Below are 27,772 nucleotides of genomic sequence, written 5' to 3' on the forward strand. Positions count from 1 at the left end.
AAATGGAGAGGTTTTGGTTGATTTTTTCAGTCATTTGGACAGAAAATGCCCTCAAAGATTTTCAACTCAAGGCTATGACCAAGGGTATGTTTTCTACCTCAAAAATGACTCCATGTAGGAGAAAGAGGAAAGCACCAATTTTGCAGATGAAAGGCGTGAGACCCGGGTGGCTTTGCTTGAGAGCTTCTGGTGTTCATTCTTTGTAAAGTGGGAAAATAGCTTCGCTTTTTAAAAAATTTTAAGTATAATTGACAAATTTAAAAAATTGTACGTATTTATGATGTACAATGTGATGCTTTGATTTATGTATACATTGTGAAATGGTTACTCCAATTAAACTAATTAACATATCCATCACCTTACTTATTGCTTTTTTGTGATGAGAACATTCAAGGTCTCTTCTCTTAGCAATTTTCAAGTCTGTAATACATTATTACTGTATTAACAATAGTAGCCATGCTGTACAATAGAACTTCAAAATTTAATTCTCCTGTCTAACTGAAATTTTGTGCCCTTTGACCATTTCCTCCCTCAGGTCTCATAACCACCATTCTACTCTGTGATTCCATGAGTTTAAATTTTTTATATTCCATATGTACGTGAGATAATGCGGTATTTGTCTTTCTAGGCCTGGTTTAATTCACTTAGTCTAATGGCCCCTAGGTTCATCTGTGTCATTGTCAATGACAGAATTTCCTTCTTGTTTAAGGCTGAATAGCATTTTATTGTGTATATTATATATATATCCATCTTATATATATGTCCATCAACAAATGAATGATAAAGATATATATATATATCACATTCTCTTTATCATTCATTTGTTGATGGACACATAGGTTGTTCCAGGTTGTATTAGTCTATTCTCACACTGCTATAAAGACATACCCAAGACTGGGTAATTTATTTAAAAAAGAGGTTTAATTAACTCCCAGTTTCACATGGCTGGAGAGGCCTCAGGAAACTTACGATCGTGGCAGAAGATGAGAGAGAAGCAAAGGCATGTCTTACATGGCAGCAGGTGAGAGAGAGAGCAAACGAAGGGGGAAGAGCCCCTTATGAAACCATCAGATCTTGTGAGCACTCACTCACTATCACGAGAATAGCAAAGGGAAAACTGCCCCCACAATCCAATCACTTCCCACCAGGTCCCACCCTCTGCACCTGGGAATTATGGGGATTATGCTTCAAACTGAGATTTGGGTGGGGACACAGAACTAAACCACAACACATGTCTTGGCTGTTATGAATAATACAAGCATGAGAGTGCAAATATCTTTCCAACATACTGATTTCATTTCCTTTGAAAAGATACCCTGAAGTGGGATTGCTGGATTATATGCTAGTTTTTGAGAAGCCTCCATACTGTTCCCCATTTTGGTTGTATTAATTTACATTCACACCAACGGAGTACAAACATCCCCCTTTCTCCACATACTCACCAACACTCACTATCTTTTGTCTTTTTGATAATAGCCATTCTAACAGGTGTGAGACGGTCATATGTCTTTGTGATATTAATTTGCATTTCCTTGATGATTAGTGATGTTGAGAAGTGTTTCATTCGGCCACTTATGTGTCTTCTTTTGAGAAATGTCTATTCAGGTCCTTTGCCCATTTTTAAATTGGGTTATTTGTTTTCTTACTATTGAGTTGTTTGGATTTTTTGTATATTTTAGGGATTAACCCCTTAAAAGGTACATGGTTTGCAAATGTTTTCTCCCATTCCATAGCTTGTCTCTTTACTCTGTTAATTGTTTCATTGGCTGTGTAGAAGCTTCTTCAAAATTTAATTGGTTAAGAGCAAGCTCCTCATCTTTCTCTTAGAACAAAGGCTGGGGTCTATTTGATTGAAAATAGGTTAGTGCAACCCCATTTGTCTATTTTTTTTGCTTTTGCTGTCTGTGCTTTTGGGATCACATCTAAGCTTTGCTTTTTCAACCCAGTGCTCAGTAAAGTAGGAAGATGTTTCCTGGAGGCCTCCAGCCATCCTTAGCTTTGCCATGATTAACACTCCCATGATTTCACTCTCTCAAAGAATGGGATTCTTTAAAAGTTCCAATCTTGAGGGCATCAGCAAGTTAGAAATGGGCTCTCTGCTTTCAATCAAATAGACCCCAGCCTTTGTTCTAAGAGAAAGATGAGGAGCTTGCTCTTAACCAGTAGCTTCCAATACTCTTTATTCTAAGCATGAAGACATTTCCTTTGCACAGGGCACATTAAGGCTTACTGAGGCAAGGCAGGAAATGGTGCCCTTTCCCCCAGTAACTTCCAGCATGTTCTGCGGTGCATCTCAACATCCGGCTGCTCTGTATTGCTATTATCCAAATGGGCAATGTTTCTGTCATTTAACTGCGTCTTTGGGCAGGAACAGTTGAAAGCAGGGATTTTTGCAAAGGTTCTACTTTTGGAAGAATTTGTTGGTTCCTATTAAATGGGCAGATGGAAAGCACAGGGAATCTGGAGATGCTTTACAGTGAGGACAGCACGGGGCTTGACAAAAGAGAGGGAGGAGTGCGATTTTTTCATGCCCCCCTAAAAGGATGGGGTGAGAGTTTTCCCCATCACCAAGTGCTCTTAGAGCCTGTGCAGATGGAGAGACATGGTTCCATTGTTCTCAGCCATTCCCTTCAGTCCCTCTCATTGGTATATTTGTCAGCATTGCCAGAGTTAGGAGGTGAAACCCCACTGCAGGGTGCCCCTACCTTGCACAAGATGACCTTGCAGGACATGCAGTCACAGCGAAGCTGGTCCTCAATCTGCTGGGATTCGTGGCCTCAGTTCATGCCTCCACCTGTGCTGCGTCTCACACCTGCAATGCTGCCGGGTACCCTGCCTTCCCCACCAGAGGTCGAGCTCCCTAAGACAGCAACCAGGCACTGCCTGTCTTTGTGTTTCCCAGCACAAAGAAAAGAACTGAACACTTATTCTGATTCAATAACAGGAAGAATAAATGAATGAATGAATGAGTGAGTGCATTTTAAAGCCAAGGGAGTTTCTGCCTCACAAGCTCATTGTCTTAGAAGAAAAGAAGGCAAATAAGGAGATCAGTAAGAAGTCCTGTGTGCCCGATTGCTTCCTGTGCCTTTCGACCTTCAGCCATGAAGCACGACCTTTATTGCTTGTTGAGCACAGACAGCTTTTAAAGGATATCCTTCCACTGCCCTCTCAGAAGGAAGGGGTCTTGGAAAGTGCTCAAAGCCCATCACTTGCAGGACCTTCTGAGTATGCTATGAATAAGAAGATAGTAAGAGAAGGTGGCGGCAACAGGGATGTCAAAGTGTCCTGGAAGGCTGGGTCCGTGTCACTCTTGGGGCAGCAAAATGTTTTAGTGGGAGTAATTGATTTATTCAGTGTCATCTGAAAGTGAAAGAAGACAGGATAGCTGAGCAAGCAATCCTCCCTCCAACTTTCCATCCACCCCTGCAGATGTGTTTGTGCTCATGCACACACATGTGCACACACATGCTCACATGCTCACACACACATGCCCCCACATACATCAGGTGATTAACACAGGTATTTTGAATGGGAAGTTACATCTTCAGGAGAAGCTGATACAGTAAAAACCCAGGTAACGTATCCCAGGGTAACACAGTTGTCATCAAGCATTCTCTAGGGGCAGGCAGGGAGGAGAGGGGAAGGCTGGTTGGGAAACTGCAGGCAATCAGTCTCAGAAGTGGGGAGGCAGATATTGGGTCCCTGTGCCCCAATTTTCTCCAGTCAAGTCAACAAAATGGCATCAGTCGGGAGTGTTCTGGAGTTTGCGTCTGTCTTGGACGCAAACTCTTGGAAGTCCCATCAAGAGTCTCAGAAATTCTTGATGTTTAAGGCACAGCAGCCAACTGCCACCAGCTGATGCCACACCAGAGCCAGGACTAGGACAGATTTATGGGGCCAGGAACGTGAGGCCAGGCTGCCGGCTCCACAGGCTTGGCCTCTTCCTTCATTGACTTGGCCATAACCAGCCTTGTACTTCAGGAGCTGGGAGTTCTGGACCCCTACTTATGTGTTATGGGGCTCACTAGGTAATTCTCTGTGGATAACGATGACTTGGATAGCTAAAATGCCTTGCGGGCCAGGCATGGTGGCTCACACCTATAATCCCAGCACTTTGGGAAGCCAAAGTGGACAGATCACCTGAAATCAGGAGTTGGAGACCAGCCTGACCAACACGGAGAAACCCTGTTCTACTAAAAATACAAAAATTAGCAGGGCATGGTGGCGGGCGCCTGTAATTCCAGCTACTCGGGAGGCTGAGGCAGGAGAATCTCTGGAACCTGGGAGGCAGAGGCTGCAGTGAGCTGAGATCGCGGCACTGCACTTCCGCCTGAGCGACAGAGTGAGACTCTGTCTCAAAAATAATAATAATAATAATAAAAGATAAAAATGCTTTATGGATTCTCAGTGCTTCTCTATGCATCATCTCGCTGTAGCAAGACTGAGAGCCAGGCCGGGAACGGGACCTTACCTCCACCTTGCAGGTAAGAAAATTGCAGTTTAGAAAAATGACAGAATGGGGAGCTGCTGGCTGTGCCTGTGCTGTTCCATGGCCCCGAGCACTCCATCTTTCTCCAACGTCACGGGGAGAGACACAGCCCAAAAGGGGCACTGAGCGTTGGAACTGACGTCAGGGAGCCCCTGCCTGGCACCCTAACGTGGCCCCTGAACAGCGGGCGGGCTGAGCTCCTGGGGCCTTGTTTTGCATCGTAGAACCTGCGGCTTTTCTTGATGCTCTGCGGGGTCTCATCACTGTCGCGTTAGCAGGGCTTGGTGAGCCTCTGTGTGACCCCCAGAGTTCTGGACACAAGTTGGACGCGGGCTTAGCCCTGAACCCAACCCACATCTCAACATTCCGATGCCATCGTCCACCCTCTGAAATGCCATCAACCTCAGACCCTTTCCCATCCCCACAGCCGCCTTCCTAGGCTCTTACAACCATCTCCCACCGGGGCGCTGGCTCTGCGGCTGTTCTCTCACCCCCACTTCCCACATCAGAGTTTCTGGGATTGGATCGTGTCACTCCTGCTCAAGCCTCTTCAGTGGCTCTCTGTGACCATGGCTGCTGTAGGAACCTTTCAGAGGCCTACAGGACAGGACTCAGCTCCGTCCCTCATCTGCCCTCACCTCTGTCCTAGCGCGTGTTATGGTGAGGTGACTGTCCGTTTACATCCATCTCCCCCTCTAGACCAGGGTAAGCGAATGTTTTCTGTCAAGGGTCAGGTAGTAAATGCTCCAGGCTCCAGGGGCCACCCAGCCTTGGTTGCATCTATTGAGCTTATGCCTGTATATACAGCAGTACCCACAGACCAGACGCCAGGCAACAGGCATGGCTGTGGTCCGATAACACACACAGTGGGCTTGATCCAGCCCTGGCCTGGTGGGGCCCCTGCTCTTGACTTTGATCTCTGGAGCTGGCCATTCCAATCTGTCTGCCCTACCACCAGGTCCCCAGCACAGTACCTGGCACACAGGAGATGCTTAATAGAAGGCTTAGAGTGGATGTGTGACCAGGAGGGCTGCCCGGAGGGGGCACGGGAGCCCTATGGCTGCCCTGCAGATCCAAGTCTGAGGCTTTGGAGCCCTGGGTGCCTCAGGCTGCCGGGTCCCGCCTGTGCCTGGGCTTCTGCCTCAGCAGCTCCTTGTCTACTTCTGGAGGGGACTTTCAGGCAGGGGGAATGGCCGGTGCTAAGCTGTTGGCCCCGATTCCTGGCTCACTGTGTCGGGAAGGGAAGGGTCCAAAGTGGCCCCAGCCTTAGAGTGAGGGAAATCGTTCCCCAGCTCCCAGGACCCGGAGGACGGGGGAACCCCGCGGAGCCACGGCCCATCCGACGCAATGCCTGGGCCCAGGGCCCCACCCGTGAGGGCCCAAGAGGGTGGCAGCCATCGGGAGGGTGGGGACACAGCCACTCCTGGAAGGCTCCAGCCAGCTGTCAGGGAACCTCTGCTTCCCTCCCCTTCCAGGGCTGTGTCTGTCGCCTCCCTGGCTGCCCCAGGTCTCCAGGCCTGACCAAGCACAGGGAGACACTGAAGTCCTCGGGCCTGGTCTGGAGTCACTCTGCCACCTTGAGGCGACATCTGGGAACTGCAGCCAGGCCCAGAACTGGAGCCAGAACTGGAGCCAGAACTGGAGCCAGGCCCAGCTGAGAGCTGGCTGCCTGAGCTCCGTCTCCGTCTTCCCCGTGACTGGAACAGCAACGGCATATAACAGACTCTCAGCAAATGTTTGATGAGTGAATGAGCAACACCAAACCCACAACAATCCAAGACTGAGCGGAGGGAAGAAGGGGATAGGAGGGAAAGGGAGAGGGAGGAAGGGAAGGAAAGAAAAGGAGGGAAAAGGAGTGGGAAGGGAAGGGAAAAGGAGGGACGGGAAGGAGAAGGTGCCAACTTGGGGCTTCGAGCCTGAGTGGTGCCTGCTGATGGGGTTGGCTGGAGGAGCAGAGCACCGGGAGGCCCGGGGATGCGGCCAGGCAGCCGTGGTGTCAGAAAGAGGAAGGCAGGAGGCTGAGACCAAGGGCCCTGGAATCTCGCACATTCCAGGGTTTAGAAAGATCAGGGTGGGGTCCACCTCCGGAGTCCACAAAAGGGAAGTGCGGGGTGGGGATGAGTCTAGAAGCAGCTCTACAAAACAGTGCAGGTTTCCAGTCCACCAGAAGCTCAAAGAGGAGAGAAAAGACATGGGCTCTCGGAGCGGGAGGGGGGCGTTGTTGGAGGCCCGATCTTTGGGTGAGTGCTGACACCCCTGTGTCAGAGCCAACAGGCTGGCGCACGCCTGGACCACCCTCGGCGGCTCACTCTGGGAAGAGTGTTACAAGGGAGGTTGTCTAGTGACAAGGATGGCGGGAATCATGGAGCTATAAATAGGAGCGGTGACTGCTGCGGCCGAGATGTGTGGTTTGGGGATGTCATGGCTCCATGAAGCCAGAGCGTGGTCTTCCAGCCTGCACACGGCCATCTGCTGGGCTATGGCGAGGCTGATGTGGCTCAGCATAGGATTCTGTACTCTTGGTCAAAGCTGACGGCTGAGCTGGGCATAGTGGCTCACACCTGTAATCCCAGCACTTTGAGAGGCTGAGGTGGGAGGATCATTTGAGCCCAGGAGTACAAGGCCAGCCTGGGAAACATAGGAGGACCTGTATCTACAACAAATAATTAGCTAGGTGTGTGCACACTCCTGTGGTCCCAGCTACTCAGGAGGCTGAAGTGGAAGGATCACTTGAGCCTGGAGGGCGAGGCTTCAGTGAGCCGTGACTGGGCCACTGAACTTCTGCCTGGGCAACAGAGTGAGACCCTGTGTTTTTGTTTGTTTGTTTTGTTTTGTTTGTCAAGAGCAGGCAGCAGAGGGCTGCCTGGAGGGGGTGAGTTCTCTATGTGACCAGGAGGGCTGCCTGGAGGGGGTGAGTTCTCTATGTGACCAGGAGGGCTGCCTGGAGGGGGCAACAGGAGCACGTGGCTGCCTTGTGGATCCAAGACTAAGACTTCGGAGCTTGCTGAGGCTGGGTTGACAGAGTGCATGGTCAGTTTTCTGATGCTGGATGCCTTGTTACTGCAGAGGCATTCAAGAGTACAACTAGCTGTTGGGATTGATGTGAAGAGCGTGAAGGGGACTTGATCCTGTTGCAGGGAGGGATTTAGGGGTGAGATAGGTAATTGGCCAGCCCTGAGGGTTATAAGGGTCTGCGGCAACCCTGGGGTCGTGTGGCTCTGCTTTGTCTGGGGCCGTTTAGTTCCCTGAGTGTTCAGTGTATGGCAGGCTTTGCTCATGGCTCTTTCTGCATCGTCACAGCCTCAGTGGCCTTACTCTGCCCATGCAATGATTCTCATTTTACAGGCAAGGGACCTGGGACTTAGAGGCTCACGTTCTTGGGGCTAAGCTTTGAGCCATGGCCAACTTCATTCTGGAAGCTGGCTCAGCTGAGGGGAGCCTAGTTCCCCTGGGCATAAGTGACACTGAGGCCTGCCTTTGCTCCTCGGACCTCAGATGGGGGCTGCCTTCCTCTCCCCATCTGTGCCTAGCAGCTGCTCACGCAGCATCTGAGTCTCAGGGTAATCTGGGGACAGCATTCTGGCAAGAAGCTCTGCAGGGAGGGGCCCAGCATTCACACACACAAGCAAAGAGCAATAAGCCAGGACTAAAGATAGAAGATGCCTCTTACTGGGCCGGTTCTGATGTAAAAATGCAAAACTTAGAATTAAACAGGCACTTTGCATTGCAGAGCAACAGTGCCCAATTAAGCTATTCTGGGCTAGGACACTGAGAAGCTTTGTGAGCTCTTACTGCTCAAGACAATGAATAATACATAAGCCTCTACAGTCTCAATTCAAACGATGATTCATGAGCCACACCGAAAGCTTCATTCCAATCCAATCCATATTCTAATGTGATCCTCTTCTACCTTAGAAAGCCAGGCCTTGGTAGCCAGGTGGCATCTATTTCTTGATGATTAAAGTCTGGATCTTCTAGGGAAATGCTTCTGAAGTGTGGAACAGGGACCACTGCTGGTCTGCAAACTGCTTGTTACTGGCCCATGAAGAGATAAACAGAGAAATGGAGAGTAAATGCTTAGAAACCCTTACAGAAACTTAAAGTTAAGTGGGTTATGTGGGTTGACTGTAATAAAAAAGTTTGCAACCTGGGCAACATGGCGAGACCCCATCTCTCCATAAAAAAAAGGAGGAGGAAATAGGACTACGTAGGAAGAAAGTTTTGTTCTCTTACTAGAAATAAGTTAGTCTAAACCAGAAGTTAATTCTAATAAGTTGAGATGTGTGTTATAAGTTCTAATGCAACTACTAAGAAAACAACTCAAACATATAATTAGCATCATTAAAAAATTAAAATGCTACACTAGAAAATATTGACTTGATGCAAAAGGCTATAAAGGAAGATCAGAGGGACAAAAAGGAAAAGCATCATACAGGAAAACAAACCAAAATGGCATATGTAAATCAAACTATATCAATGATCACATTAAATGTGAGTGGACTAAAAATCCAATTAAAAGACAGAGATTGTCAGACTGGATAAACAAACAAGTTCCACTATGTGTTGTCTACAGGAAGCACATTTAAATTCACATATACAAGTAGGTTAAAAATAAAAAGATGGAAACAGATATACTATGCAAATGGTAACAATAAAAGAGCTGATATGATGCTAATAATATCAACAAAATAGACTGTAAAACAAAAAAGTCATTAGAGAGAAAGAGGGACATTTTATAATGACTAAAGGGTCAATGATTCAGAAAGATAAAACAACTATAAACATATGTGCACCTAACAATAGAACATTAAAATATTGGAAGCAAAAAATGACAGAATTGAAGGAAGAAAGAGACAATTTAACAACAGAAGTTGGAGACTTAAATCTCATCATGTTAAATAATGGATAGAACAACTATGCAGAAGATTAACAAGGATATAGAAGATTTTGGCAATACTATAAACCAGCTAGACCTAACAAACATCTATAGAACACGCTACCCAATAATAGCAGAATATACTTTTTAAAATAGAGTACATAAAATATCCTTTAGGGTAGACCATATTCTAAGCTATAAAGCAATTCTCAAATTTTTAAAAGGATTGAAATAATACAAAGTATATTATCCAACCTCAGTGGAATTAAATTAGAAATAAATAACAGGAGAATAATTACAAATATATAAAAATTAAACAGCCCACTCCTAAATAACCAATGAGTAAAAAGAGCTCACATGGGAAATTAGAAAATACTTGAAGGTCAATGAGAGTGAAAACATAACACACAAAACCATATGTGATGCACTAAAGCAGCAGTGAGAGGGAAATGTATAGCTGTAAATGCTTATATGATGTGAAAACTAAAAGATGTTCATCTCATAAAAGTAAAAATTAGAACAGAGAATACTAGAACCTAGGAAGGATAGGGGAAAGGGGAAGATAGGGAGAGATTTGTTAAAGGAAACAAAATTGTGCCACTGCACTTAGCCTGGGCAACAGAGTGAAGACCTTGTCTAAAAAAAAAAAAAGAAAAAGAAAGAAAAGAAAAGAAATCGGTGGTGCAGGCATGCCTGGCTCTAAGGGCTATAAAAATGTCATCAGGATGTGATGTCTTCACTCTTTGACTTCACTCTCAGGGCAGTCACCTCCACATGGGGCCCCCAGAAGGTCTAGGCTTACATTCTCCAAGGGTCAGTCCTAGCAGACAGAGAGAGAGCTGCTAATCTCAAAGATCCTGTGCAAGTCCCAGGTGAAGTTCTGGGACTTGCCAAGATTGCCAAGCTTGGTTCTTAGGGCCACCTGAAAGACATTCTGAGGCCCTGGGTTGAGGGCCTCTCACTGGCCAGGCCTGGTTCCATGCAACCTCCGGAATCAGAGGTGGGGCTCTACCTGTTTATACGAAATGGATCTTGAGAAAGGTGAGATCAGAAACTGGCAATGAGGAAGAGGGTTCCCTCAAATAAACCGGAGCCACTAGGTGCAGAGCAAACAAAACAGCCCACAGACACTTGAGCCTTGATTTCATGTCCCTGCTGCAGGAGGTCGTTTTTATTTTTTTTATTTTTTGAGACAAAGTTTTGCTCTTGTCACCCAGGCTGGAGTGCCATGGTGTGATCTCAGCTCACTGCAACCTCTGCCTCCTCTGCGATTCTCCTGCCTCAGCCTCTCAAGTAGCTGGAATTACAGGTGCCCACCATCACACCCAGCTAATTTTTTTGTATTTTTAGTTGAGATGGGGTTTCACCATTTTGGCCAGGCTGGTCTTGAACTCCTGAACTCAGGTGATCCACCTGCCTCAGCCTCCCAAAGTGCTGGGATTACAGACGTGAGCCACCGTGCCTGGCCAGGTCATCTTTAAGGAGATGTTTGGGCTACTCTCAAATTACCCTCCACAAGACTATTGTAACAACTCACCCCTTATTCTTAAATACAAAATATTAAAATCAGCAATTATCTTTTAGGCCAGAGGTTTTTCAAACTTTCCCAGTTCACAAACCCTTAGTGTCTTAGCTTTTTTTTTTTTTTTTTTATTCTCATGGTGCTTCTAGGTCAAATGAAATGCCTAACAATTGCATTTATTAAGTTGTTAAGTTTAAACACCTTAGTAGCAGTGGTCGACTCCATGTCCAACAGACATTGTTGTTTCCCTTGATGTCCAACAGATGTCTCTGTGTGTCTGTCTTGTCCCCACACATCCGCACTGGGGAACCACAGTGCAGTTTAGATGCTACACTGTATGACTCTAGGTATGAAAGCTCTCTTGGGACACAGATGATAATCCTGTAGCCTGACTAATCACAATTGACGGGATAATGTTTAAACTGACAATTTCCATATCATGACAAAATGTTGCATTCACTGGTGAAACAGGGCCAGGTGCGGTGACTTATGCCTGTAATCACAGCGCTTTGGGAGGCCATGGCGGGAGGATTGCTTGAGCCCAGGAGTTTGAGACCAGCCTAGGTAACATAGTGAGACTCCCATCTTACAAAAAATTGTTAAAAATGAGCCAGGTGTGGTGATGTGCACCTGTAGTCCCAGCTATTAGAGAGGCTGAGTTGGGAGGATCGCCAGTGAACTGTGATCATGCCACTGTACTCCAGCCTGGGTGACAGAGTGAGACCGTGTCTCAGAAAAGAAAAGTGAAACAGCAACATTACTTCCACCTCATTATCTAAGAAGCCCCTTCACAGTACAGAAGCTCTTCCCTCATATTTGTCAGAGTTCTCCAGAAAAAACAGGAGAGATAGACTAGATAGATAGAGTTGATATAGAGATGAGATGTAGATATATAGCTGATATAAATATGGATATACAGATATGAAGCTGTTTATTATAAGGAATTGGCTCACCTGATTACAGAGACTGGCAGGCTCGAACCTGGTGCGTGGACCGGCAGACTCGAGATGCAGGAGAGCCGATGGTGCAGCTCTGGTTTGGAGACCGGCAAGCAGAGCCCCAGAATTGCTGACACCAGGTGAAGTCCGAAGGTGGGCGGCTGAGGAATTCCCTCTTGTGCAGGGAGGCCAATCACTTTTGTCCTACTCAGGCCTTCAATGGATTGGATGAGGTCCACCCCCATTATGGAGGGCAATCTGCTTCTTCAAAGTTTACCACTTTAAACATTAATCTCATCCAAAGATGCCCTCCAAGTTGACAGATAAAAGGAACCACCACACTCCCCAGTAGCCTTCACATGAGCAGTACCTTCAACATGCACCCTACCATCTTGGGAGTCCCAGGAGAGCGAGAGAGAGTCTTGTTCCTGATAACTCCAGCAGAAGTCCTGGTCTCACTCTTATGACCCACAAAGCCCACAGCCCATTGCTGCTCCCATCCCTGTGGCCAAAATCAATGTCCTTCTAGGCCAGGTTTGAGTTCTATGCCCATCCCAGGCGCCAGCAAAGGGCCAGCCATCCACAACTATGCAAATTGGAGAGTGGGTGAAAACCATCCAGAACTATGTAAATTGGAGGACCCCCAATTTGAGAGTCCTTCTGTGTGGGAGGGACCCCACACAGAAGTCAGAGGGCAGTGAGCAGGAAAGTGGAGTGGACACTGGCGATGTCCTGAGATGGTGAACACTCTGGCTGGCCACCCACCACTGGGCCTGCCTGAGTCCCAGGTTCTTAGGAGCTTCTGAAAAAATGGCTTCTAGACATTGTAGCTGTAGGACCTCTGGAGGAGAAGGGTTAGAGTGGGAAAAAGGAGAGCTAGGAAGTTTTTTTTCTTTTTTCTTTTTTTTTTTTGGAGATGGAGTTTCACTCTTGTTGCCTAGGCTGGAGTGCAATGGCGCAATCTCGGCTCATTGCAACCTTCACCTCCTGGGTTCAAGCCATTATCCTGCCTCAGCCTCCCAAGTGGCTGGGATTACAGGCACCTGCCACCACATCCAACTAATTTTTGTATTTTTTAAAGTAGAGATGGGGTTTCACCACGTTGGCCAGACTGGTCTTGAACTCCTGATCTCAGGTGATCCACCTGCCTCGGCCTCCCAAAGTGCTGGGATTACAGGCGTTGAGCCACCGTGCCCAGACAGGAAGCTTTTTTTCACAGTCTCTCTCTGGAGAACTCTCAGCCAGGCTGTAGGTCCCCAGGAAAAGCCCAAGCTTCCATTTAAGGACTTGCATTTCCTGAATTGCCTTTGCATCTTTGGTGGTGGCCCAGGAAATTAGAATCCAGCGGAAAGAGGCACGCCGCGGCACTGGGTCTACATGAGGGGAAGACGAGAACACGTTCTCAAGGGGCTTCTTGTGAATGGTGGTCTGCCCCACACCAGTCCTTGCAGCTACAGGGTTGGGGAGTCCTGCTTGGTGTGGGGAGGGACCATTCAACACACTGGTGGAACACAGCAGGCAACTCAGAAGGACTGAGTCATGGAGGGAGGTCAGCTGATAGAAGAGGCGAGAGCCTCTGAACATGAAGGAGAGAGCAAGAGGGGAGCACCATCAGCTTGGCTCCAAGATGAGCCAGAAAGAAGAACAGGTGACAACTTGAGAGGCGAGGGAAAGGGGAGCCCAGGCCTTCCTGCCCCAAAAGAGAGAAGGCCCAAGATGGGAAACGGAAAAAAGGTGATCTTGAAAAGTCGGTGTGTTAGTCTGTTTTCACACAACGGATAAAGACATACCTGAGACTGGGTAATTTATAAAGAAAAAGAGGTTTGTGGACTCACAGTTCCATGTAGCTGGAGAGGCCTCACAGTCATGGTGGAAGGCAAAATGCACATCTTACATGGCAGCAGGCAAGAGAGAACAAGAGCCAAGCAAAAAGGGAAACCTCTGATAAAACCATCAGATCTCGTGAGACTTAATCACTACCATGAGAATAGTATGGGAAAACCACTGCATGACTCGATTATCTCCCACTGGGTCCCTCCCACAACACGTGGGATTAAAGATGAGATTTGGGTGGGGACATAGGCAAGCCATATCAGTGGGGTCCTCAGGAAACATTAAGGTTGCTTGATAGAAGGGTTACAATAATCTGTTGTCCTTAAGGTAGGGTGAGCATAAGCACATCGTTCGTTCTGACGGGCGGGAGTAATGCAAACACCATGTGAAGGCTGCCTGGGCAGTGTGGTGGTTCATCTCATATGTCAACTTGCAGGGCATCTTTGGATAAGATTGACATTTAAAATGATAACTTTTGAATCAGCAGATTGCCCTCCATAACGTGGGTGGGCCTTGTCCAACCCACTGAAGGCCTGCGTAGATCTAAGAGACTAACTTCCCAGCACAACAGGAAATTCTTTATTCTCATCATGGCCACCACTGAGAAGCCCTTCTTGAGGAAAATGGCCACAGACAACAGTCACTGCCTTCACCTTTCAGCCCCTTGACTCAGCCACGCCTGAAGTCATCATGCCTGCCCTGGATATTTGGGTGTCGGTTTTTTATTTTTATTTATTTTTTCCTGTTATATGGATCCATAAATGCCTCATTTTGGCTGAATTCAGTCAGAATTAGGTGACTGTCACCTAGAATGGAAAGAGTCCTGACTAATTCACAGGCCCAAAGTGCAGTCTCCAAACCAGGGCCCCAGCCTGGCTTTCTGGTCCTCCTGGTTCCAGTCTCAGTTTCCATCCTTGAGCCCTGAGCTGCAGCCAGAGCCTCTGCTGGAGACACATTTTCATGCACCCTCCCTTGGTTAAAAAAATAGCCTCTATTTTATTATCAGTACAAAATAGCTCTGAACAACACATGGGACAGGGGACAGAGCAGGAGCCAGGATCTGAGGCTGCCTGGCTCTGGGACTCCCAAGACTCGGGAGCCCATAGGTTTCTGTTTGACAGAGGTCCTCATTTTCTCCGCACTGAAGGGCCTGCCCTCTAGCTGGGTCACCTTCTCGATCCAGAGGTTGTAGTTCACCAATGAGGTGTATATCCCTGGGGTGTTCTTCTCTCCACAGCTCTTTCCCCAGCTGATGATACCCACCTGGTACCACTTCTCACCAGGCTCTGGGGTGCAGACCAGAGGTCCCCCGCTGTCACCCTGTGGGCAGAGAACACAGCTCAGCAGGGAGTCTGGTTCTAAGCTGCCCATGTGAGGCTGGGCACAGTTCATTCGCGGAAGAGGATTCCTCACCTCCCCAACTCTGGCTGCCAAAGGACATCTCATCAATGCTGACCTTTACCCACACCATCCCTGCTCCACGGGAGAAGTGTGTGGCTGCCAGGTTGGCTCTGGAGGTTGTAGGGTTGTAGAGCATTGGGGGGTGGGGTGCTGTGGATGAGACAGGACTGAAGATGGGGGAGGAAGAGGGAGGGCTTGGTGAGAAAAGACCACTCCATCTGCAGCACAGAGAGATGCAGGTCAAGGGATGGGTGGAGACTTGTTTTGAGGGTCTTATCAAATGAGAGGCTCTGGAAAGGGCAGGAAAGGAAATGGGACATGTGAAGAAGTGTTGTAGGGCTAGGAACTGGGTCTCCTTTGTGTTCTTTCAGAGGCACAGAGAGAAGGACATTCCTTTTTAATTCAGCCTAGCTTTTCAGAATGGGTGACCTTTCCAGGATGGAATCACATGGTCTATGACTCGCATAGTTATCCATTTATGTTGAGCTTCTGAACCAAGTCCCTGCCATGCCCCACATCTACATAAATCAAACAAATGCCTCACATCTTTCCGTCCACCTTCACACAAGGCAGATGAGCCTGCAGGAGGAGAAAGGGCTTGCTGAGGGTTCTACAGTAGACTGGCTGGGATTGGAACCCAGGATTTTCTTTTTATTAATTTTAAATTAATTATTATGGGTACATAATAGTTTTATATGTTTATGGGGTATACGTTTTGATATAGGCATACAATGTGCAATAATTAAATCAGGGTAACTGGAGTATCCATTCCCTCAAGTATTTATCATTTCTTTGTATTAAGAACATTTCAATTCCACTCTTCTTGTTATTTCGAAATATATACTTGTTATCTATAATCACCTTATTGTGCTACCAAATACTAGATTTTATTCATTCTAACTAACTGTGTTTTCATGCTCCTTGACTGGAGTCCCCACCTTTCCCAGCCTCTGGTAACTATCATTCTTTATCTCCATGAGTTTTTTTGTTTTTAAGCTTCCATTTATGAGTGAGAACATGCATTGTCTTTCTGTACCTGGCTTATTTCACTTAATGTAATGTCCTCCAGTTCTATCCATGTTGTTGCAAAGGACAGGATTTCATTCTTTATGGCTAAATAATATTCCATTGTGTATATGTACCTCATATTCTTTATCCATTCATCCATTGAGGGACACTTAGGTTGACTCCATATCTTGGTTATTGTGAATAGTGCTAAAGTAAAAATCCAAGTGCCAATGTCTCTTTGATATACTGATTTCCTTTCTTTTGGATGTATACCCAGCAGTGGGGTTGCTGGATCATATGGTAGTTCTATTTTTAATTTTTTTAGTACCCTCCATCCTGTAACCCAAGATTTTCTTATTTTCTTTTTCAACTTTTATTTTACTTTAATAGGGTACATGTGCAGATTTGTTATGTGAGTAAATTGCATGTCACTGGGGTTTGGTATACAAATGATTTAATCACCCAGGTAGTAAGCACAGTATCTGATGGGTAGGTTTTTGCTTCTTACCCTCTTCATACCTTCTACCTTTAAGTACGCCCTGGCGTCTATTGTTTCCCTCTTTGTGTCCATGCGTATTTAACATTTAGTTCCAACTTATAAGTGAGAACATGCGATATTTGGTTTTCTGTTCCTGCATTAATTCACTTAGGATAATGGCCTCTAGCTGCATCCAATTTGCTGCAAAGGACATGATTTTGGTTTTCTTTATGGCTGCGTAGTATTCCACAGTGTGTATGTACCACAATTTCTTTATCCAGTACACCATTGATGGACATCTAGTTTGATTCCATGTCTTTGCTACTGTGAATAGTGCTGTGATGAACATACGCATACCTGTGTCTTTTTGGTAGAATAATTTATATTCTTTTGGATATGTACCAGTATTGAGATTGCTGGGTTTAATGGTAGTTGTGTTTTAAGTTCTCCGAGAAATCTACAAACTGCTTTTTACAGTGGCTGAACTAATGATTTATGTTCCCACCAGGAGTGTAGAAGCCTTCTCTTTTCTCTGCAACCTCACCAACATCTGTTGTTTTCTGACCTTAATAACAGCTATTCTGACTGGTGTGGGATGATATCTCATCGTGGCTTTGATTTGCATTTCTCTAACAATTAGTGATATTGAGCATTTTTTTCATATGCTTGTTGGCTGCATGTATGTCTTCTTTTGAGAAGTGTCTGTTCATGTCATCTGCCCATTTTTTAATGAGGTTGTTTAGTTTTTGCTTGTTGAGTGGTTTAAGTTCCTTATAAATTCTGAATATTAGACCTTTGTCAGATGCATAGTTTGCAAATATTTTCTCCCATTGTGTAGGTTGTCTGTTTACTCTGTTAACAGTTTCTTTAGCTGTGCAGATGTTCTTTAATTAGGCCAATGTTTTACTTTGTTGCAATTGCTTTTGGAGACTTCCTCATGAAATCTTTGCCAAGGCCTGTGTCAAGAATGGTATTTCGTAGTGACTTTCCTTTAGTGTTTTCACAGTTTTATGTTTTATATTTAAGTCTTTTATTCATCTTGAGTTGATTTCAGTTGATGGTGAAAGGAAAGGGTCCAGTTTCTATCTGCATACGGCTAGCTAGTTATCCCAACACCATTTATTGAATAGGAAGTGCTTTCCCCATTGCTTGTTATTGTTGACTTTGATGAAGATCAGATGGTTGTCGGTGTACAGCTTTATTTCTGGGTTCTCTAACCTATTCCATTGGTCTCGGTGTCAGTTTTGGTACCAGTACCATGCTGTTTTGGTTACCATAGCCCTGTATATAGTTTGAAGTTGGATAGCGTGATGCCTCCAGCTTTGTTCTTTTTGCTTAGGGTTGCCTTGGCTACTTGGGCTCTTTTCTGGTTTCATATGAATTTTAAAATAGTTTTTTCTAATTCTGTGAAGAATGTCATTGGTAGTTTGATAGGGAACATATTGAATCTGTAAATTGCTTTGGGTAGTATGGCAATTTTAATGATATTGATTCTTTCTATCCATGAGCATGGAATGTCTTTCATTTGTTTGTGTTGTCTCAGATTTCTTTCGGTAATGTTTTGTAATTCTCATCATAGAGATCTTTCACCTCCCTGATTATCTGTCTTCCTAGACATTTTATTCTTTTGGTGGATATTGTGAATGGAATTGCAATCTTGATTTGGCTTTCAGCTTGTATGTTATCTGGTGTATATAAATGTCACAAATTTTTGTACATTGATTTTGTATCCTGAAACTTTGCTGAAGCTGCTTATCAGTTCTAGGAGACTTTGAGCAGAGACTATGAAGTTTTTCAGGTATGGAATCATACCATTTGCAAAGAGGGATAGTTTGACATCTTCTCTTCCTATTTAAATGCCTTTCATTTCTTTTTCTTGCCTGATTGCTCTGGCTAAGACTCCTAGGACTATGTTGAATAGGAGTGGTGAAGGAGGGCATCCTTTTCTTGTTCTGGTATTGAGAGGGAGGCTTCCAGCTTTTGCTCATTCAGTATGATTTTGGCTGTGGGTTTGTCACAGACGGCTCTTATTATTTTGAGGTATGTGTAACCCAGGATTTTCATGCCAAAGCCCATACCCTCTCTATCTTTGTTATATTACTCTCTCACCAAAGGAGCTGAGCAACTACAACCTTGCAAGCAGACTTGTGAGAGATGATGTCCCATTCCATGATCCTTGAGAGATGACTAGAATAAGTACAGTATTACAACAAATTCTAATCAGGGAGGACAATTAATGTTTTCTGGTCATGCTGTGTGTAGTGCATTCTTGCATGGCTATATTTCTTTATAGCCGAGGATCTCCAATCAGACCACCTTCTCCTCACCTTTCAGAGCCTTTTTGTTTTTATTGTACAAGATACTATCCCGTGCTTTTAGTTGTATTTAGTGGGAGGGGCTGGGAGAATTGTGTTTACTCCGTCTTGTCTGGAACCAGAAGTCTCAATTCTGTGTGCATTGTTTTTTGGTAATATTTTAAATTGCCCAGAAAGTGAAGAAAATACAAGGTTCATGTGTCACTCTTTTTGGTCCCCACAGTTTTCACCACATGGGGGGCTCCTAAACCTAGTGCTATGCTGTCAGGGTCTACTTCTTACTTCAGAATGCCTTCTCCTTTCTCTTTTCCCTTTCTGCCTCTAACCCCCGTTCCAGTACCCACCTCTCAAGGCTCTCATAGCCTATCAGGAAAAGCTACCAATTTTCTCACATTAAACCATAACAGATTATTCTAGATAAATATATTTCTTTTCCATGGGGCAGCCTCTCCATCACTGTTCAGAATATTTATCATCTGCATTTGTGGTTTTATGCCAATGACCAGGTCCACTGCCTGGCCAATGAGCAGGTCCCTAGTCTTCAGCTGGGACTAAGCAGGTTCATCAGGGTGGCCACTTTTAAGATGAAGAGAGCACCTTTGAGCACGAAAGACAAATTTCATCATTCATCCTTAGAGCCAGAGGAAGCTAATTTATGGGTTTTTTTTTTTCTATTTTTCTGGCTATCAATAATTTTCAAAGAAGAACTTGTGTTCATTTTATTAAAGAGAGGCAAAGAGACCAGTTTTGGTTCAATGAAACCCGCACGCAACACCCAATATATTATCATCGTTTGTTTATCCACTGCCTGCCCAGGAAACCATAGGGTCCCTTAGGTGAGGAACCATATCTCATTGACGGGTCTCCAGGGCCTTGTATGCTCAACAAAGGTTTCTAAATTAATGAATTAAAGTGACTTCTTATATAGATACCAAGTCCTCCTTGGATTTTTTTTTTTTTTTAAAGAATTCCCAGAAATGAGAAAAGCCTTGGCACCCTGTTTACCTAGTGTACCTGACGAAGATCAGAAATAGTTAAGCAGGGTTGCAGCATATTGACTCCCAGGTGTGCTCACTCATAGCTCCAGAGGTTCTGCAATCCACATCCTCATTCCCATGGCTGAAGGCCCTAATTCCCATACACTTTCCAGACTCAGAATTGTCTATTTGCAGCAGAGAGAGAATATCCTTGCACTGGCAGTTCCGAGAGGGTGAGGACTTATTAGGTGAGGGAGGGTACCCCCTAGTTACCTGGCAGGCATCATAGCTCTCATTATTGTATCCAGCACACAGCATATTTTTGGTAAGTTTTGGAAACACCTTTGAACACTCCTCCCAGTCCATGATGACCATTGGCGCTTTCATCAGATCCGTTTTCACAGAGTTTTTGTCAGCTGGTCCGGAGAGAAAGCACATTAGAGAAGCCACCAGGCCTCATGTCCCCACGCTCATGATGCAGCTGACCGTGCCCTTGGCCCTGTGTTCACCAGCCCCCATCCCCTGCCTTCACAGGCTCTGTAGCCCCTCACTTCCTTCAGGCTACCCCATGCCTGCAACTTACCCACTCCCCCCAAAACTCCCACAACTACTGGAATTCTTCTTCTCATTCAAAACCAAATTTCTACTTCCAAGAAGACTTCCAACTTGACTCCAGTAAGCCCCACAGACTCAGCTTCTTGGAACTGGCTACTGACCGTTTCTCAGCATAATCCTGCCTCATCAATACATGTGCCTATTGTGACATTGTATTACATGAGGATGGCATTTCCTTCACACAGGGCCTTGGGAGGTGGGTTTGCACTCCCAGCAAAACAACTGTAGTTCCTCAGCAAGGGCAGGTTGGCAGAGTGTCTTGAGATGGAATCAGAGGGGATTTGCAGAGTCCCTTTCTGGGCCACCAGATGCTGGAAATTCACCCAGATTCCTCTCCATCTCATTAACTCTGACCACAAAGAGATTTCACATTTCTTCCCCTGATTGAAGATTTTTAAACTTGTACATGCCCATGTGCCTCCTCTCCCTCTTCTACCTTTCCAGGAGTGCCTGGAGCCCAGAACTAAGGTCCCATCACTTTCCCTCTGGTTGCTCAACTCCTGAAACACCCACGGTCGTCCAGGCCCAGGCTCGCTGCGAATCATCCCTGTGGATCCAGAGCCTCATTCAGGCTGATGCAATGCTTTGCTGTTCTCATCCCCTCCCCTCCCCTACCTATTTGCTTTTGGTTTTGTTGGGTTTTCTTTGGGGACAGTCCAGCAGGCCCTTCATCATATCTTTCTGTCCCAGTAGACTTTCTTCTGTTTTGGCCAAGTAACAGCATAACAACAAGTAACAACAGATTCATTTCTGAGAAGAGCCAGGCAATGCTCCAGGACCATCAAAGCCTAGCCCAGGGTGGGCATCTCCAATGCTTGGAGGAGCCAGGTAGGAAACACACCCGTGGGAATCAGGGAAGATGCTTGTGAATACAGAGTAGAGGGGCCTCTGGCTAACTGCAGAGTTTAAGTTCGATTAAACACACAAACCACACTGCTCTGTGCTGGCTGGATCAGACTGGCTCAGACCTGGTGTCTCAGTGTGGGGTTTCAGCACTCCAAAGGAGCTAGGGCTTGGGCTCTGGGAGCCTCCCCTGCGCAGGAATCTGCTCCAAAGCAAGTCTTATCCTCACTCCTTCCTCAGCTCTTCCCCTTCCCCTTCCTCCCTCTTCTTCAGATTGCAGTGGCTCTTTTCCCAGGGGAAGCTGAGCAGTCACATACCAGCATTGGTCTGGCCCCAACCTGCCACCCAGCATTCGCGCCATGTGGCGGGGCCGCGCTGCGTAGGGAGGCAGATGGGCACCTTCAGGTCATCGAGTGTGATGGGCGAGGCCAGCAGCAGCAAGGCAATGTCGTTGTCCATGTTGGCTCTCTTAAAGTCCTTGTGAAGAATGATGCTGGCGACCTCCTTTATTTCCACGGATGAGCTAGTTAAGTCGTTGGTCCCCAGCACGACACTCAGTTCTTCTGGACTGGTGGCAGAGAACCAGAGAGGGGCGAGTGGAAGGGGAAGGGAAGGCTCAAAAGTGGCAGAATTGGCTGTGCCCAGAAACCTAAATCTCATATAGCTCTAGGACATTTAGACCCTACTGGGGCTGTTGCTCAGAAGGTGTGAGGATTGGAAAAAGGCAAGAAAAACACAAATAAAAAACAGAGCAGCTGGTGAGCAGACCACAGCCTCACCGTGGCACCATCGGGGGCCCCAGAGATGTGAATGAGGTGCTTCTGTCTAACACAGCAAAGGCAGAGCTGGGTTTAGGGCACTCTACAGAGCCCACAAAAAGCCACTTGGCACGGATCAAACTGGTGTTCAGATAGGTAAGGCATTCATTGTTATGTCTCTTTTATATTAACCGGTCTACCAACACTGTAGAAACTCGGGACCAGAAGTTAGTCTAGACCGCCACTGACCAAGCAGACAGGAGCCTCAGTAATAAGTCCACGTTCAGAACCCCACAGGATATTTGATATCCCATGACAGCAGGTGCCACAAGGGTCTTTGGTTATGACATGATGAAACTGTCCCTGGGTTTTTGATTAACCTTCTAAAATCAGCTCTTCTGTGGGTCTTCAAACTTCCTTGAGCTGGTGTAGCAGAAAGCACAAGTGCTAGAGCCAGAAAATTTGAATTCTGTCTCTATATACTAGGTGGGTACCGTGGGTGAGCGGCCTCAATTTATTGGACCTCAGTTTCCTTATCTATAAATGAGGGCTATTCATTCTACCTGCTCCAGGGGTCACTGTGATTAAATGAGTTAAGAGAGGAATCTTTCCTTCCTTCCTTCCTTCCTTCCTTCCTTCCTTCCTTCCTTCCTTCCTTCCTTCCTTCTTCTTTTTTTTTTTTTTTTTTTTTAGATGGAGTCTTGCTCTGTCACCCAGGCTGGAGTGTCAGTGGTGTGATCTTGGCTCACTGCAACCTCCGCCTCCTGGGTTCAAGCAATTCTCCTGTCTCAGCCTCCTGAACAGCTGGAACTACAGGCGCACGCCACCATGCCCAGCTAATTTAGTAGAGATGGGGTTTCATCATATTGGCCAGGCTGGTCTCGAACTCCTGACCACTGAACTCCTGACCACTGAAGTCCTGATCCACCCGCCTCGGCCTCCCAAAGTGCTGGGATTACAGGCGTGAGCCACCGCGCCTGGCCAATAGAGGAAAGTTTCTTAGCAGGGTCCCCAGCACATAGTTAGTCATCAGTAATACCGGGCATTCATCCACATGCTGTCACACAGAGAACGCTCTACAAGGAGCAGGAGAGTAGGAGGTCAGGTGGCCCAGGAAGCCAGGCTTCCAGAATTAGAAGGATTTCCCCCTAGATGGACTTGAATGCCCCAGAAGAGGCATTTGGACCAAGCCGTTTGGCTCCATCAAGCCACAGGTGTTCCTGGAGAGGGCAGATGTGACCTCAGGGAGGTTGTAGTCATTGGCCCTGGGTGATGGGAGGAGGACGCAGCCTCAGGCTGGCTACCTTCAAGTCCCCAGGGCTAGGGGATGGGTGGGTGGGTGGGAGCTGTTCATGCTGACTGGACACCGAACAGCTGCAGGTTCCTCTCAGCCACCAGGTGTGGGGGAGGGGGAGGGTGCCCCAGGGGTGGGCGCCCTGAAAGGCAGCAGCGGGAGGCTCGTAGTACTTACAACAACTCTTCGGAATATAAGCAGTGAGCCGCAGTGAGAATCCACCACTTGTTGAGGATGGAGCCGCCACAGAAAGGTTCACCTCTGGCCTGAATACTCACCTGCCACGGAAACTCACCCACCTCCGCCTCCATCCCCCCTGTGATTCTGGAATACCGAGTTCCTCCCTCGAAAATGGATCTGTCACCACATTCTGGTGGAATGAAAGAGAGTGGAAAGGAAAAAGGGAAACATTTAGTCAGCATCCAGTGTGAACCGGGGACCAGGCTGGGAGGAGGAGGCTTCCAAGTGGATATCCTCGCCCCCATTCTAGAGAGGAGCTCACTGAGGCTGGCGAGCAGGGCAGCTCTTGTGGCATCAGCCAGCAGATGCTTTATTTTTTCTACACAGAGCTCCGCAGGCAAGTCAGAAGCATTGGCTCTGACTCTATCCAGCATTTGTGACCTCAGGAGAGTCACTTCACTGAGCTTGTTTCTGCTCTCATCCAGGAGAAATTGGAAGAAAAATAGCATCCAAAGCCAACGTCCTGTGGTGGGCAGGACGGTAGCCCCCCAAAGAGGTCCAAGTTCTAATGGACCATCTCCCCAGAACCTGCGAATATTTTAGCTTGCAAGGAAAGAGGCACTTTGGAGGTGAAATTTGGGTTGCCAACCACTGCTCTCAGAGTGGGGACACCATTCTGGCTTTTCCGCGGGGCCAGTGGAATCACTGAGGCCCTTGAGAGGGGTGAAGGGAAGCAGAAGGTCAGGCCGAGGGAGAAGTGACTGCAGAGGAAAGGCGGAGAGATGCAACATAGCTGGCTTTGAAGATGAAGGCAGGGGCCCAGAGAAGCTTCTAGAAGCTGGAAGTGGAAAGGCAAAGAATTCTCCCTTAGAGCGTCCAGTAGGAATGCAGACCTGCCGCACCCTGAATTCAGCCCCGGAAGGCCTGTGGTGGAGCTCTGTCCCACAGTACTGTAGGATAAGATATTTGTGTTGTTTAAGCCACCAAGTGTGTAGTCATTCATTTCAGCAGCCCTAAGAAACCACAAGGGGCAGGCCACAGAAAGTGCCAGAACCTACCAGAAAGCCCTGGCTAAAAGCCCTGGCTGTTCTAGGCTAGTCCAGGCTGAGCAGCTCCTTTACTTGGGGGACTGAGAGCAAAGCTGTAACTGCCTGTGCTGAGGCAGGAAATTCCCCTTCCGGACAGAGGCCGGGTCCAGCGCCTCGCCCCCAGGAAGAGGAGATGCTCCATTAATATTTGCTGACTTGAATGTTTGCCTTGTGTTCTGGAACAAGGCATGAGTTTGACTCTAAAACGCCCAAGACCCTATTCTTGTCTCTTTCTTGCTGCTCATTTTCCAACCATCAGCTCAATAGAAGCTGTGAGGGTTTTGTCGTTTGGGTGACCCTGTGGTGATCATTTTTGGTTTAAAAAAATACACTAGTGAGAACTTAGCAATGTGCATCCAGAGCCTTCTGCTGTCAGTAATGCATAAAAGCTCTCTTCGGGACTTTTGTTTTGTTTTTGAGAGATGAAGTCTTGCTCTACCGCCCAGGCTGGAGTGCAGTAGCACGATCTTGGCTCACTGCAACTTCTGCCTCCCAGGTTCCAGCGATCCTCCTGCCTCAGCATCCCAAGTAGCTGGGACTACAGTTTTTGTATTTTTTAGTAGAGACAGGATTTCACTAAACCTGTATGTTGGTCAGGCTGGTCTTGAGCTCCTGACCTCAGGTGATCCGCCCGCCTCTGCCTCCCAAAGTGCTGGGATTACAGGCATGAGCCACCATGCCCGGCCTATTCGCGACTTTTGGATCTACACTTCTTCTCTGATTTTATTTACATATGATGCTTACTGTGTGTCAGGCACTGTCGCAAGCACTTGACAAGCACCGATTCACTTGGTTGTCATAACTGCCCTATTGAGGTAGGCTCTCTTGTTTTCATCCTCACTTTGTAGTTGAGACAAATGAGGCACAGAGAGCTTAAGTAGTTTGCCCAAGGTCACACAGCTAGTCAGTGACTGAACCATGATATGAGCCCCAGGCAGGCTGGCAACAGAGCTGGTGTTCTCATCACTGCCCCATGTGGCTCTCTGCCTGAAATATTCTTCCCCAGGCAGCTACTTGGCTCACCTCCTCACTACGCCCAAGAATCCCTTCTCCAGCGTGTCCTTCCCTGACCTGTGTCTGAAACAGCCCCTCCCATCCTGGTGACTCCTTATTTCCTACCCTGTGTTACATTTCTTCATTGCATCCTCGTTACATTAACTCCTACATTATAAGTCCCTTTTGCCTGACTCTGGTACCAGAATGTACGCTCCAGACAGAGACGGCAACATGCTTGTCTGGTTGATAGTGGGTCCCAGGGTCCAAAAACCACACGTGGCATGGAAGAGGCACTCAACAACCATAAGTCATCCTCTGACTCAATGACTCTGGGAGTCTGGAAAGCAGCACATATGTGCATCTGATGATGTTCACTGCAGCGATCTCTATCATCGTGACAAATTGAAAACCAGCTAAATGCTAGGGCTGAATAAAGTAAGGCACATCCATATCATCAACTACTTCTCAGCCACAAAATTAGGCTCATGGGGGATTTTTAACAACACAGGAAAATGTTTGTGATATAAAAGTGAGTGAAAAAATCAGGATGAAAATCATATTTAAAACTTGTGATTTTATTATGTTAAGAATGTGGGTTTATAAGTATGGAAGAAAGTACATCAAAATGCCAAGTGTCTATGAGGTGGATTGGATGGTGGGCAGCTATGATGGGTGCCCTCTGTCTCTCCGTCTGAGATGCAGAACATGGCACGTGCCAGACAGCCCAAGCTTGAATCCAGGCTCTGTTGCTTACTCACTAAATGATTTAGGGAAAGCTACTTATCTTTGAGTACCCCCCCCCAACTTTCTTCATTCCTAAAATAAGCATAAGATAATGCCAACTTTATAAGACTGACGTGTGGATGAAATGAGAGGATGGATGTTGAAATGGCCAACAAAGTGCTTGGATCAAAGTCAACTCTCCAGAATGAACTGGCAGAATTTCTCATATCCATTTTGCATCAAAGTCCCCATGGGACCCATCCCCCACATTCTTGGTCCTGAGATCAACCCACAACATCCATATGGAATTGTGTGGACTTTTAGGTTCATGCAAAAGCTCAGAGGCTGGAAGCAGTGATGGAAGCAGAAACGGCTGCTTCTGAGTGATCTGAGCAATCATACATTTTGGGCCCCCTTGCAATGGGACACCAGAGGAGCATGTTCTGCTGATGCTCTCCCCTCATTCCCCCCACCCCCTGTTCACAGAGTGCAGTGGACCCCAGGCTGGACTGAAGGAGGCCAGGTGAACCTGCTGTGTTCTGGGCAAGAGGCAGTGTGCACAGGGCAGGCAACCTGGCGCTGCGGTCGCCCAGTGCAGGCCAAGCAGACAGCTCTATCATTTCCCCATGGGTCAACTTTGGGCAAATCCTCATCTTCAGTGAGGCTGAGTTCCTTGTCCACACATGGTCTGAGAGCAGATGCCCCACCGTGGTGGTGTGGGCGTTAAACACGGGGAAGTGCTTGACCCCTAACAGTTGCTAGGTACCCCAGTGTCCCTGAAGTCTCGCCCATCCCCTTGGAGAAAGAAATGAGCCATCAGGGAGCTGTAGGGGCCCAGGCACAAGGACGCAAGCATCCTTGAACTTGGTCTGACTGATCTAGACTTCCCTGGGCATCTGTGGCTCCTGGAAGCCTGGTGCTGATGGGAGCCACAGAGGCCCAGGGTAATGGTCCCCCTCCAAGTGGGAGAACTCAGTCTCAGCTAGTTCTAGGCACGAACTTCAGGGCAGCCTACTATTCCTCTGAGGATAAAGTGTCAGGTTTCAAAACCAAAACTCAAGGTCAGACAGGTCAAACACTGGGTCAGGGAAGAGAGGAGAAAAAGGAGAAGTGATTTGGAGGAGGGATATGTGGGGACCCCTGGAGCTCTGGCCTTGTGCTCTGCGATCCACCCTCCTGGCAGCCAGTCAGCTGGACCATGAGCCCCCATTCATGACCCTCTGCTCCTGTACTCACCACTGACTGGGCGGGGGGGATGAGGGGGCTGAGGGTGGTGGGCGCCCCTAGCCCCACCTAGGAGAGCCACTCCAGCCTCTGGGAGAGGAGTCCGCGGACTGAGTTGAGCTTCTGTGACCAGGGACAGGAGCAGCAACACTGAGAACAGGAGCATGGCCCTAGGCTGTGCTGTGGGCCTGGGGGTGACAGAGGCCAGGGCTGA

At 47.1% G+C, this 27,772-nt stretch overlaps 1 protein-coding gene across 2 annotated transcripts; it reads right to left on the reverse strand.

The window, feature by feature from the left end:
• PRSS55 (serine protease 55) lies at positions 1 to 27,772 on the reverse strand. Of its 2 annotated transcripts, none has more exons than XM_010353456.2 (5): positions 27,571 to 27,772; positions 23,525 to 23,717; positions 21,613 to 21,863; positions 20,111 to 20,253; positions 1 to 224 (listed from the first exon to the last, which is right to left on the reverse strand). In XM_010353456.2, exons 1-5 carry the CDS (start codon positions 27,722 to 27,724, stop codon positions 99 to 101), a joined length of 867 nt encoding a protein of 288 aa, XP_010351758.1. In that variant the 5' UTR covers positions 27,725 to 27,772; the 3' UTR covers positions 1 to 98. The 2 variants fall into 2 exon arrangements, with proteins under 2 accessions (XP_010351758.1, XP_010351757.1); XM_010353455.2 differs by lacking the exon at positions 1 to 224 and adding an exon at positions 14,635 to 14,978.

This window comes from Rhinopithecus roxellana, chromosome 9 (genome assembly GCF_007565055.1).
Source record: "Rhinopithecus roxellana isolate Shanxi Qingling chromosome 9, ASM756505v1, whole genome shotgun sequence".
Taxonomy (NCBI): domain Eukaryota; kingdom Metazoa; phylum Chordata; class Mammalia; order Primates; family Cercopithecidae; genus Rhinopithecus; species Rhinopithecus roxellana.

Bases quoted from the DNA above. Each gene is read 5' to 3' on its own strand.
- PRSS55 (XM_010353455.2), bottom strand. From the start codon at position 27,724: ATGCTCCTGTTCTCAGTGTTGCTGCTCCTGTCCCTGGTCACAGAAGCT. The intron at 20,254-21,612 runs GTATGTGACTGC...TCTCCGGACCAG, and splicing joins TTGGGGCCAGACCAATGCTG to CTGACAAAAACTCTGTGAAA. The intron at 14,979-20,110 runs GTAACTAGGGGG...CTCTGCCCACAG, and splicing joins AGAGCTATGATGCCTGCCAG to GGTGACAGCGGGGGACCTCT.